At 40.4% G+C, this 12,659-nt stretch overlaps 1 protein-coding gene across 1 annotated transcript in view; it reads left to right on the forward strand.

The window, feature by feature from the left end:
• The window catches only part of LOC147372829 (antigen WC1.1-like), an 86,111-nt gene that overhangs the window by 63,550 nt on the left and 9,902 nt on the right, over positions 1–12,659 (forward strand). The window contains exons 7-8 of the mRNA XM_086404352.1: positions 7,968–8,082; positions 8,255–8,386. Of these exons, the coding sequence (XP_086260478.1) occupies positions 7,968–8,082; positions 8,255–8,386 (247 nt within the window). The remainder of the gene's footprint in view (positions 1–7,967; positions 8,083–8,254; positions 8,387–12,659) is intronic.

The following is a 12,659-nucleotide window of genomic DNA, read 5'->3' on the forward strand; positions in this document are numbered from 1 at the left end:
AACTTGTGTTAGTGATGTGATAGTAAGTCAAAGTGGTGTTGATGTAGCAGAAATAAGATTAGAATAGCAAGTCTTTCCATTATTTTAATTGAAATTGAACTCTTGGAGTTTCTTCCTCTCAATCTTAGGTGTTGGATATGGAAGAGAAATTTCAGCCTCTGTACTGGATTGTTGGAAGTGATTAACAGTGGTTAGAAGAAATCTGGTTGTAGAAACAATGAGCAGAGAAGAATGTAGAGGAGCTTGTATCAAAAAAAGGTATAACTTTCAGGGGGTTCAGGAGAAAGATTTGGAAGGCATTTCACCTCAGCTGAAAAAGACTGAGGCACTGGGGTGCAGAATGGTTAGGGGGTGAAGATGCAAAGACTGCAGCAGGGGAGAATGGGATCATCATCCAGGTCAACTCATACATTCACCATAGCCTCTGTTACATTTCCTTTCTGCTCTCATTCCTTACTTCCCTCTCTTCCTTCATCTTGATGTGGGAGTCATTTCTGAACTCCGTGTGCATGCTGGCCTTTGAAGGTGGTGATTTTCTTTGTGAGAAATTTTTATAGTATGAAATCCATTTCTTTAGCAAATACATGAATACTCCAATACTTTTTTTTTTTTTTTTTTAATTTTGGTACCAGATTCAACCCATGCCTCTTATCTCAGAGGATTTCCATTTTACCTGTAGGTTTGACCTGACATTTTGATCCTACCTTGTCAGTTTTGTTCCTTTGAAGATAATTTTTAGTGAATTTATTCCACTTTCTTTTCAGCAGACAAAATAAATTCAATGCCCAAACCCACCATTAATGAGATAATCTCTAGGAAATTATCACAGTAATGAAATCATCTACTTGTTTGTGCCATCAACTAGATAAAAAGTACATGAAGGCAGGAATATGGTCTTACTGTTTTCAGCATTTACAGCACAGGACATGCCTTCCAACAGATAATTTTGATACTAATAAAAGTACATTCTTGTGTCCTTTTACTATCCTATTTCAATCCCTTTCTCTCAGCTCAGTGTTGGATCTAATAAATCTGAGTAAGCATCACAAGATGTCCTCCTGTGTCTACTGTATCCTTTACCTTCTTCCCTTGTACCTTTATTTCCTTCTGAGAATGAGCCTCTGCAGGTCTAAGGACTGAACTGTGTCCCTCTAAATTTCAGTATTGAAGTCCTACTTCCCATTGTGACTGGGTAGAATATAGGGCCTTTAGGGGATAAATGAGATTAAATAAGACCAAAATGATGTGGCCCTAATCCAATACATGACAGTATAAGAAGATGTTGAGACACATCTTCCCCCTTCTCTCAGAATTCCCATATCCTAACAAAGGCCTGGTGAGCACACAGTGAGGGAAGCACACATGACCTGCAAACCAAGAGCAGAGAACTCAAATGGGCATGGCCTTGCCTTGCCAGCACCTTAACCTTGGACTTACCAACATCCAGAACTGTGATAAGATAAATACATTTCTGTTCTTTAACCAGCCAGACTGTGGTATTTTGTGGTAGACTCTGGCCTGAGCTGTCTACACAGCAGAATCTTCTCCAGTTCAGCATTTCCCTCTGTCATTCACCACTTCTGTTTCCAGAGTGAGAGCACATGGGGCAGGCCAGAGACCTGAGTGGTGTGAATGGTGTCCCAGGGACCACGTCTCATTAGATTATTCAAAAAATTCTCCTTTTCTGACCTGTATTCAGAGCTAATGAGCTGATTCAAGGTCTCAGTAAATTCACTTCTCAGTTCCCAACAGGAAGGCAGGAGCCTGGGACACTGGGTGAGACCTGCTGTGATGGGGAGAGGTGATTTTGGTCCCAGTTCCAGGTAGGACCAGGCAGCAGACCTGGTTACACAGGAAAAAGTCTCACCTGGATGAAGCAGAGAAGGCTCATGTATAAACTTCCAGATGTTCACTCCTGTCTTCTGATTCTGGAGGGAAGCCCTGCATTAGTTATGTGTTGCTGTGCAAAAAATTACAGCTGAACTTGAGAGCTGGGCCCTAGTAGCTTTGGGCACATCTACAGGGAGGGCAGCATCCAGAGTGTCTGAAGGCCTGTCCTCAATGGTGTCCCTGGAGCTGGTTCTATAGGCCCAGGAGAAATACCTAGTGCCTCCCTTCCTGCTCCAGGTTCAGTGATGGCACATTGGGAGCTTAGAGTTGGCCATGGTGGGAATATTTATACCACAGAAGTCAACAAATGCTATTCACTGGAAAAAAATTTTTTTTTCAGAGATCAGAATATTCATTTTTTAAATACTTACCAGTATACTTGTTCATGATCTCCTAAAATCTCTGCTCTGTCCTATGTCTGTGTCTCTCTTGCAGCTCTGGAGTTGAGGCTGAAGGATGGATCCCACAGCTGTGAGGGGAGAGTGGAAGTGAAGCACCAAGGAGAATGGAGAACAGTGAATGATCTGAATTGGAACTTGGAGGAGGCAGCTGTGGTGTGCAGACACCTGGGGTGTGGGTCTGCTGTTGATGCTCCCAAACGGGCTAAATTTGGACCAGGAAATGGACCCATTTGGTTTCATTATATTCACTGCAAAGGGCCAGAGTCAGCTATCACAGAGTGTAGTTATTCTACTGTTGAAGACCATCGTCCCAAGGGTCATTCCCATGACAAAGATGCTGGAGCATCCTGCTCAGGTAAGGGCTGTCTGGCTGTCTGATCCAGAATGGAATCCCCAGTAGGAGAAGCCTCAGTCTCACTCCCAGAATAAAACTATGAAAATATGGATCACAGCCTTTAGAACATTCTTCGGTGAACATTCTAGTGAGCCAGTGATGCATTGAATGTTAGATGCTCACAGAAGCCAAAGGTCTTGCTTATTACTAGATGTAAGTCTCCATACCCACTGGTCACTGAACCCTTCAGGTCTCTGTTATAAATCATGGGAAGTGGGGATATAGGTCAAATACTTCATACATGTACAACTGCCCAGCTGGACTTCTAGGAATTAGGTTCATCATGGGAGCTTGTTGTATTCTTTCATGGGATGGTCAGACAAGTGCAGGTACACAAGGGGATATAGGAAAGGTGCAGGCAAATTAAGTGTATTATACTCACAGGTCCTAGAGAGACAGAGTGCCAGCAGTGGGTACAAGGGAGAGGTGCCAATAGAAAAGATGACCCAAAATGGGGTGTGAAAACCCATGAACAAGAAACAATAATCATGATATGTGTATAATTACACTATGAAAAGGCTTGAGGGGATATCATTGGTGTGTTTGAAGGTCACTAGGTCACAGGAGAGGACAAGAAGTGGGATTTGTGTCAGGTGCTAATCTCATCACACTGGCTCACCTGGGTGGGGAGCTCACATCCTATTTGTGGGGATCCTGAGGCTGCAGGAAACCTGAAGTTTGGCAATTACAACACAGAAGCTGGAGCAAAACTAAGGGCATTGAGGTTAATAGAGTATGAAATGATACATGATAAGGGCTCAATCTTGTCTAAGTGTATTTGGCCTGAGCCAAGGTGGAAATTGGCACCAGTGTCATGTATGGATGTGAGAGATGGACTAAAAAGAAAGCAAGCACTGAAGAACTGATGCTTTTAAACTGTGGTGTTGGAGAACACTCTTGAGTGTCCCTTGGACTATGGGGAAATCAAACCAATCTTAAAGAAAATCAGTCCTGAATATTCATTGGAAGGACTGATGCTAAAGCTGAAACTCCAATACTTTGGCCATTTGATGCAAAGAACTGAGTCATTGGAAAAGACCCTGATACTGGGAAAGACTGGAGGCAGGAGGAGAAGGGGATGACAGAGGATGCAATGGTTGGTTGGCATCAGTGATTCAATGAACATGAGTTTGAGCAAGCTCTGGGAATTGGTGATGGACAGGGAAGCCTGGCGTGCTGTAGTCCCTAGGGTTGCAAAGAGTAGGTTGTAGTCCCTACAGATAGTAGGTAGGTTGTAGTCCCTAGGGTTGCAAAGAGTAGGTGGGTTGTAGTCCCTACAAAGAGTAGGTTGTAGTCCCTAGGGTTGCAAAGAGTCTGACACAACTGAGCAACTGAACTGAACTGAACTGATATTTGTAGACAGCGTATGGATTTATTCATATATTTTTATCTAGTCTGAATGTCTTGTTTTTATTTGGAGTCTTTAAATTATTTAAATTTAATGTAATTATTGGTTTAAGTATGCTGGCCTGCTATTTGTTCTATATTTTTTTGGTTCCTATTTTAATCTTTGAGTGTTTTTTAGTATTCTATTTTATTTACTCTTTTGTTTCATTAGCCATATCACCTTTTAAGGAGTTTTAATAGTGTTGAATTTTTACTTTTTAATCACAGTTTACTTTGAGATGACATTTTGTCACAACACACAATGTCACACGTACTATAGTAAACTTCCACTCGCCTGTTCTTGTCATATGTTCTGCTTATAATTACATTACAAATCTTATAATGTGCCGCTACTATTTTTGCCTTATATATTCTATTATTTTAAAAATGAGATAAGCTTTTTTATGTTTACCCAAAGAGGTACTATTTAGTGCAGTCTCCATAGCTTGGAGAAGGCAATGGCACCCCACTCCAGTACTCTTGCCTAGAAAATTCCATGGACGGAGGAGCCTGGTAGGCTGCAGTCCATGGGGTAGAGAAGAGTCAGACATGACTGAGCGACTTCACTTTCACTTTTCACTTTCATGCATTGGAGAAGGAAATGGCAACCCACTCCAGTGTTTTTGCCTGGAGAATCCTAGGGATGGGGGAGCCTGGTGGGCTGCCGTCTATGGGGTCGCACAGAGTCGGACACGACTGAAGCGACTTAGCAGCAGCAGCAGCAGCCATAGCTTTGGGTGGATCCACATTGTCATCTGTTATCATTTGCCTTTAGCCTAAAGAGCTTTCTGTAACTATTTTGTGCAGTGTTATGTCTGATGACATCAAAGTCTATCATCATTTATCTGAAATCATTTAAATTTTCATTCAATTTTGAAAAGTATTTTCATATGTGACTGAATTCTAGGTTAACACCTCCCTCACTCCCAGGTCCAATGCTTTAAATATGTTTTGACTTTGTTATGGGACTTAAATTGCCTCAGACAAAAAGTAAGGACAACTTATCATTTTTACCTCTATATAATGTGACAAATTTTTTGACTGCTTTTAAGACTGTCTTTTTGTTTGTATATTTATCACTGAATTTCAGCAATTGTACTATAGGGTTTTCTAAGAATGTTTTCTTTATCTCAATTGGGATTTGTTTAACCTCCTAGATCAGTGGGTTTACAACTTTCATTAAATTTGGAGGAATTCCATCTGTCATTTAACATTTTCTCTTACTCATTTCTTATTCTGAATCTTTAAAAACACATATAATTTGATATTTTTCCACAGGCCATTGAGCTTCCATTCATATTTTTCTTTTTTTCTGTTTCAGCTTGTGCTTAGATAGTCCCAATTCTTTTATTCTGCAATGTCTAACCTCTTGTTAAATTAATCCAAATAATTGTTCATTCCAGATTTTGTATTTTTAGTTTTAGAAGTCTCATTTGTTTTTCTTTTTAGTTTTCTCTCTATGTTTATTTTTATGCTTCATTAAGCTTCATTAGTGGTTTAAAGATTTTATCAGCCAATTCAATCATCTCTTAAATTTCAGAATCCATTTTTAACTATTCTTTTAAAAAACTTGTAATGAGTTACTTTTTCCTTTTTGGGGAATTCTAGTAATTTTTTGGTTGGATGCTGGAAATTGCTAGGCAATCATTTACCAGTAAAAACTCTAGCAAAAAATAATCAGAACACACTCAGAAACCAGGGAGTTGTATTTGAAGAATTAATTTTTTTTTTCCAGTGAGTTACCATCATTCTTTTCAAAATGTGTTCCTCTGTTGGCCAAGTGATGGATTTTTATTTGGTTTCCCTTCTTTAGTTTCAAAACTTCCTGTGATCCCATCTTACCTGCCACATGCCTCATTTACACTTAACTTCTACAGCAGTTGCTTCTTCTTCTTCTTCTTTTTTTTTTTCCATCCATCTGTATTTCTTAAGATGGTGCTTGCTTATCTGAAGTGGAAGAAATGAAAAAGGATGGCAGAGTTAGTTGGCAGATAGGAGGAGCAGAGGGTGATGTAATATCTAGAAACTTATTCCACTAGTATTTCCCTAAATGTTTATATTTTATTCATATTGACACTTCTTTGACTTGGGACTCTCCAAGTTATAGCTTGTTTGCTTGCTGGCTTCTTCCTCTTTTCTATTCCTTTATTTTTGGCAGTGTGTCAGATTCTTTTAAAATTATAAAACATGCATGAATGAAATTAAATGAGATACAAGTAAATGGAAAGTTATCATATGTTCACAGACTGGAAGAATTAATATTGTTAAATGTCTGTATTATTCAAAGTGATGTACAGATTTGATGCAATCCCTATCAAAAGTCCAGTGGCATTGTTTATGGAAATAGAAAAAGCAATCCCCAAATAAGAGTGTGTTATTCAATTTTTATACATTTATTTAGTTTCCTGTTTTCTTATCATCTCTGATTTTTAGTTTCACTCCACTGTGGTGATAAAAGACTCTTCAAATGATTTAATCTTCTTGAATTTGTTTAGACTTGTTTGTAACCTCACAAATCCTCTATTCTGGAGAATACCCCATGTGTGCCTGAGAAGAATGCATAGTTTTCTCTGGATAGGAATACAGAATTAATATAATGATAGTGCATGCTACGTTGCTTCAGTCATGTCCAACTCTTTGCAACGCTATGGACTGTAGACTGCCAGGCTACTCTGCCCATGGTATTCTCCAGGCAAGAATATTGGAGTGGGTTGTCAAGCACTCCTCTAGGGAAACTTCGCAGCCCAGGGATCAAACCCACATCTCTTATGTTTCCTGCTTTGGCAGGTGAGTTCTTTACCACTAGAGCCACCTAGGAAGCCCATTCACCGTGACAGTATTAAAATCAATTACTAACATCCCTTAGGATTTTCTGTGACTCCTGACTCAGAAGAAAAGCCTCTAATAGGAAGTGATTTATAAACACAGCTGTCTGGAAAACTCCCACTGAAAACTCCCTGTCTCCCAGGTTATTGATAAATCCTGGGATTTCAAGAGAGATGATCAGGACCAATCCCCTCTCTATGACTCTCTGAACTTTCTTAACTCATCATCTTTCCCACTGAGATCACCTAATGAATTCTTGGAATTTTTACCATAAACATATGGGAAAAACAAAATGTGATGCCATAAGAATGATTTAGTGATAGTGTCTGTATTTCTACTCTTGAGCTGTCACCTGTCTACAAGTTGGCATGCACTCATGGATCCAGCCTTAGGATTTTTCCTAACCTAAGTCACTTGGGGACTAGGTCCTGTGAGACAAAACTGATCAGAATATTAGCCCCACAAGTCCCAGGAAAGCTTTCTAAACTTGTCTGGATCATAGCCCATGTCCTTCAGGGTGGGTTCTGTTCTGCATATCTCTGTGTTCAAATTTAAGTGCCTGCATATTACATAGTTTCCTTGGGTCTGTAGGTCCCAGATTCTAAATGGAAAATTTACTTCTGCACCCAATGCTAAAATATATATTTAGCTATTCCAGTGATCTGTCTTGGGCCCAGTAATTTTCAGGTTTCTAGACCAAGGAATTCACATTTCTAAACAATCTCAGAGCATAAGTTCTTGGGATTCAGCCCTCCCGCATTGATCCTGCAGGTTTTTCTGAATTTCTCTTCAGAAACTTGCTCATGAAAATGCAAGTGTGACACTAATTGTCAAATTCTCTCTCCATGCCCTAATATGGAAAAGAAAAGCTTTCACATCACTGCCTGTGATGTGTTGTTTCCATTTGTAAAGCCAGGATCATGAAGACTCACTGGTTTTGTTGTTATTCCCTCTTAGGATTTGTTCGTCTGGTTGAAGGGGATGGACCCTGCTTAGGCTGAGTAGAAGTACATTCTGGAGAACACTGGACCCAAGTGTCTGATGGGAACTTTGCACTCCCCATTGCCCAGGTCATCTGTGTGGAGCTGGGATGCAGCAAGGCTGTGTCTGTGCTGGGACACGTGCCCTTCAGAGAGTCAGATGGCCGGGTCTGGGCTGAAGAGTTCAGATGTAAAGGGGAGGAACGTAAGCTCCACTTCTGCCCCAGAGTACCCTGTCCAGGGGGCATTTGTCACCACAGTGGAGCTGTTCAGGTCATCTGTTCAGGTGAGATATATATCAGGACTTAACCTCCCTGCACACTCTGTTCAGGTGAGAAATTGTGAGATTTTGCTGAAGTCCTATCTTCTCCTACCAGCATACTCAGAAGTCCAGCTCATGACAAACGGCTCCTCTCAGTGTGAGGGGCAGGTGGAGATGAACATTTCTGGACAATGGAGGGCGCTCTGTGCCTCCCACTGGACTCTGGCCAATGCCAATGTTGTCTGTCGTCAGCTCAGCTGTGGAGTCGCCATCTCTACCCACAGAGGATCACACTTTATGGAAGGAGGTGATCAGATCTCAACAGTCCAATTTCACTGCTTGGGGGCAGAGTCCTTTCTGTGGAGTTGACCTGTGACTGTCCTGGGTGGTCCTGACTGTTCCCATGGCGACACAGCCTCTGTGATCTGCTCAGGTAAGAGAGGGGGAAGGGCTACTGTTACTCAGGATGCTCCTGGAGTGAAATGTCCCCAAGAGCAGAGAGTGAGGGAAAACTGGCTTCAAAAGATAGATATTTCACAAAATATCTTTATTTTTTATGAAACGGTTCTTCTAATTGTTAATCCATTTTCAAGTCATGACAAGAAATATTAAGAGGAATAATACATTTAAAAATAAACATTATTATTTACCTACATGTAATCTTAGTGAGCAATGTATAAGTAATGAGCTTATATCTCACTCAGCATTTTTTTTCTTTCTGAACTTTCATAAAACTACTTATACATATCTGGTTCCTTTACTCAGCATGCACTTTTTAACTACAAAGACATCCATTGAAATTCAGGACATTTTAATCTCACACAAGATTATTATTGTTAGAGATTTATTTATTTATTTTTGGCTACACTTGGTCTTTGTTGCTGCACACGGGCTTCCTCTGTTTACAGTGAGTGGGGGCTTCCCTCTAGTTGTGGTGCTCAGGCTTCTCATCGTGGTGGCTTCTCTTGAAGCAAAGCATACTCTCTAAGGCAAGCAGGTTTCAGTAGTTGTGGCTCATGGGCATAGTAGTTCCACAGCATGTGGGATTTTCCTGGAGTGGGGATGGAACCCATGTCTCTTGCATTGGCAGGCAGAGTCTTAACTACCAGAGAGGACCATACAATATTATTAATTTATTTTGAAATATATATAAGCCTGTAGTTGTTAGCTTTTTGTTTGGTTTATGTTGTTATTTTAGAAAAGCTTTAATTACATGTTCAGTATTTTTAATGAAATCAGGATTATTCAGATTTCCTTTTCATTTTTCCCTTGTGGCTTAGACAGTAAAGAATCTGCTTGCAATACAGGAGACCCAGGTTCCATCTCTGGGTTGGGAAGATGCCCTGGAGAAGGACAGTGGCAACCCACTCCAGTATTCTTGCCGGGAGAATCCCATGGACACAGGAGCCTGGTGGGCTATAATCCATAGGATCACAAAGAGTTGGACATGAATGAGTAACTAATATACACACATTCCTTTTTGTGTCAATTTTTCAAGTGGTCGTTTTCAAAACATTTCTTCATGTGAACTAAATATTCAAAAGTCTTGTCAAAAGCATCATAGTGCTGTAAGATGTCTGTCCATTTGTTTCTGTTTTAAACAATGAATTAGCTGTATATCCATGATCAAAGGAGCCTCCTTGAAAGCTGTGGAATCTGGTGCTAGATGCCAAGGGACCAGGAGGATGTTCATTCACTTGTGCACCCAGTGATAGGAAGTGAGTCCTTTGTAAGGTCTGTGCAGTCAGCAGGAGCCAGTGAACCTACTCCAACCCCTCTAGGCAATGGTCAGGGAAAACCTGGAGAAACCTGGAGAATGCTGAGTTGGTCAGACACCTACAGCTAAGAGAAAACTTCTCAAAGAGAAGTCCATGATTCCTGAGGGTAGATTTCAACAATCTATGCTGCTGCTGCTAAGTCACTTCAGTCGTGTCCGACTCTGTGTGACCCCATAGATGGCAGCCCACCAGGCTCCCCCGTCCCTGGGATTCTCCAGGCAAGAACACTGGAGTGGGAAAAAAAAAAAAAACAAAACAAGAAAGAGAGCAGGTGCTAAGAGTTCTTTTTCAGTGCTGTCCCTCCTTCCAAGGCAACACAGCATGGAGGAGACCTAGGCTTTGGGAACTTTTCCTTGGGGAAAAAGAGAAAAAATCTGTCAGTGTCCAGCTCCCCAGCTCAGTGGGAGGCACCTGGAGAAACCCTTTTCTTTCTAATAGCACCAAGAGTTCTGGGGCCAGACCTCATGACTGGGGGCAGAGAAAGGATGTGAAAGGTTATTGAGAATGTCAAAGGGTATAAGATGGATGCACTTTTTGCTGACTGTACTCAAGATTTCAACAAGAAACTTCTGCACAAGCCTCTGGGGAAACCTCACAGAAGGATTGCTGTCTCTGGGCCTGTGGGCATCCCCAGTGCCCTCAGTACTCAACCCACACCTACCTCTACTCTGTTGACAGCTCCCTGTGTGTATTCCCAAGTGTGGAGGGTGAGAGTAAACTCTAGTAAATGGAATGTTTTCGGGAAAACAGAGCAGACCTGTGGGTAAGAGGGTAACCACACACTTGAGCTGAAGTAGAATCTTCTACAAACAAAAGAGATGTTTCCAGAAGCCAGCCTGGTGAGTGGTAAGAACCAGAGAAGACAAAAAAGTTAAAACTTCTGCAACAGAAGGAGCAAGGAACACCAAGTGTGTATATCCATACAAGGTCAGAGAAGAGTATATATCATTTAAAGGTAATTACTAAAGATTTGAGGGGCAAGGGTTGTCTACTACTTCAAATGCAAAAAAACAGCAGTGCAAAGGACCATTAAGATGGAAAGATGTCATCACCACAAATGGTGACAAATATCCTCGAAACTGACAGTCACATGTTGATGACAGAATTTTGATCTAGCTTAAGAAGCCTGGTGGACTGCAGTCCATGGGGTCGCTAAGAGTTGGACATGACTAAGCAACTTCACTTTCACTTCTCACTTTCATGCACTGGAGAAGGAAATGGCAACCCACTCCAGTGTTCTTGCCTGGAGAATCCCAGGGATGGTGGAGCCTGGTGGGCTGCTGTCTATGGAGTTGCACAGAGTCAGACACGACTGAAGCGACTTAACAGCAGCAGAAAGAATCCAACACTGTTGTTTTGAAGAACTTCAATGAGCTACAAAAATGGCAATTCAATGAAATCAGAAGAATAAAACAATAAGAAATTTAACAAAGAGACAGAAATTATAACAAAGAACCAACAGAAATATTGGTCATGAAAAATTAAATAAGTGAAATGAGATAAATCTAACAGAGAGTATCTAAAATAGAGTAGACAACATTCAAGAGAGAATCTGTGACTCCAGGATAGGAAATTTGAAACAACTCAATTGGTAGAGAATAAAGAAAAATGAATATAAAAGAGTAAAAAAATCCTATGTGATCTCTGAATCTCCACCCAACATACATATATTAGAAAAATTAAGATTCAGGAAGGATCCCTAATATTAGAATAATTAGAGTCAAGAAGGAGGTGATATGAGAAAGTTTATTTACATAAATAATAGCCAAGAACTTTCCAAACATAAGGAAGAGACTTGGACACCCAAGTTCACAAAGGATCACCCTATTACCTGAATGCAAAAATACCTTCTCCTGGATACTGTATAATGAAATTGTCAACATTTTAACAGATAATCATTAATGTAGCAGGAAAGAATATTGTCATCTACATTGGAACGCTCATTAGATTATCAGTGGATTTCTCAGAAAAATATCTATAGGCCTGGAGAGAGTGGAATGACTTATTCAACGTGTTGAAAGAAAAAGAATTACCAGTCATGAACACTCTATCAGTGATGTTATCCTTCACATAGGAAAGAGAAGTAAAGATTTTCACAGAGAAATAAAAGCTGAGGGATTTAGTTCATCACTGCTAGACCTGACTTATAAGAAATGTTGAAAGGGCTTTTTCAAGCCAAAATGAAATACTGCTAATTTGTGACATGAAAATAAATGAATGTATACAATAGACTAATAAAGGTGAATATAAAGTGAGATTTACAAACCTCTAATTCTGTACCAGAATGGTGTATTAACCACCTCACTATAGTATAAAGGTTAAAGGAAAAAAATAGTAAAAACAAGGTGTGTGTGTGTGTGCGCACGTGCGTGCAGCTCAATCATGTCTGACTCTTTATAACACCATGGACTGTAGCCTACCAGGCTCCTCTGTCAGTAGGATTTTCCAGGCAAGAAAATTGGAGTGGGTTGCCATTTCCTTCTCCAGGGGATTTTTCCAACCCAGGGATTGAACTTGCATTGGCAGGCAGGGTCTTTACCACTGTGAGGCCTGAAAAACAGGTAGATGTTACAATTTGTTAACAAACACACAACATAAAAGATAAAATGTGACATCAGACTATGAAAGGAAGGATTAAAAACTGGAACAATTGTAGGTGTCCTAAGTTGCTATCAGCATAAAATGAACTGTTACATATATATAATATGTTTATGTAAGACTCATGGTAACTGCCTAACAAAA

The sequence above is a fragment of the Bos grunniens genome, chromosome 5 (genome assembly GCF_055505025.1).
Source record: "Bos grunniens cultivar Pamir isolate PY7600 chromosome 5, Bosgru_T2T1.0, whole genome shotgun sequence".
Lineage (NCBI taxonomy): Eukaryota > Metazoa > Chordata > Mammalia > Artiodactyla > Bovidae > Bos > Bos grunniens.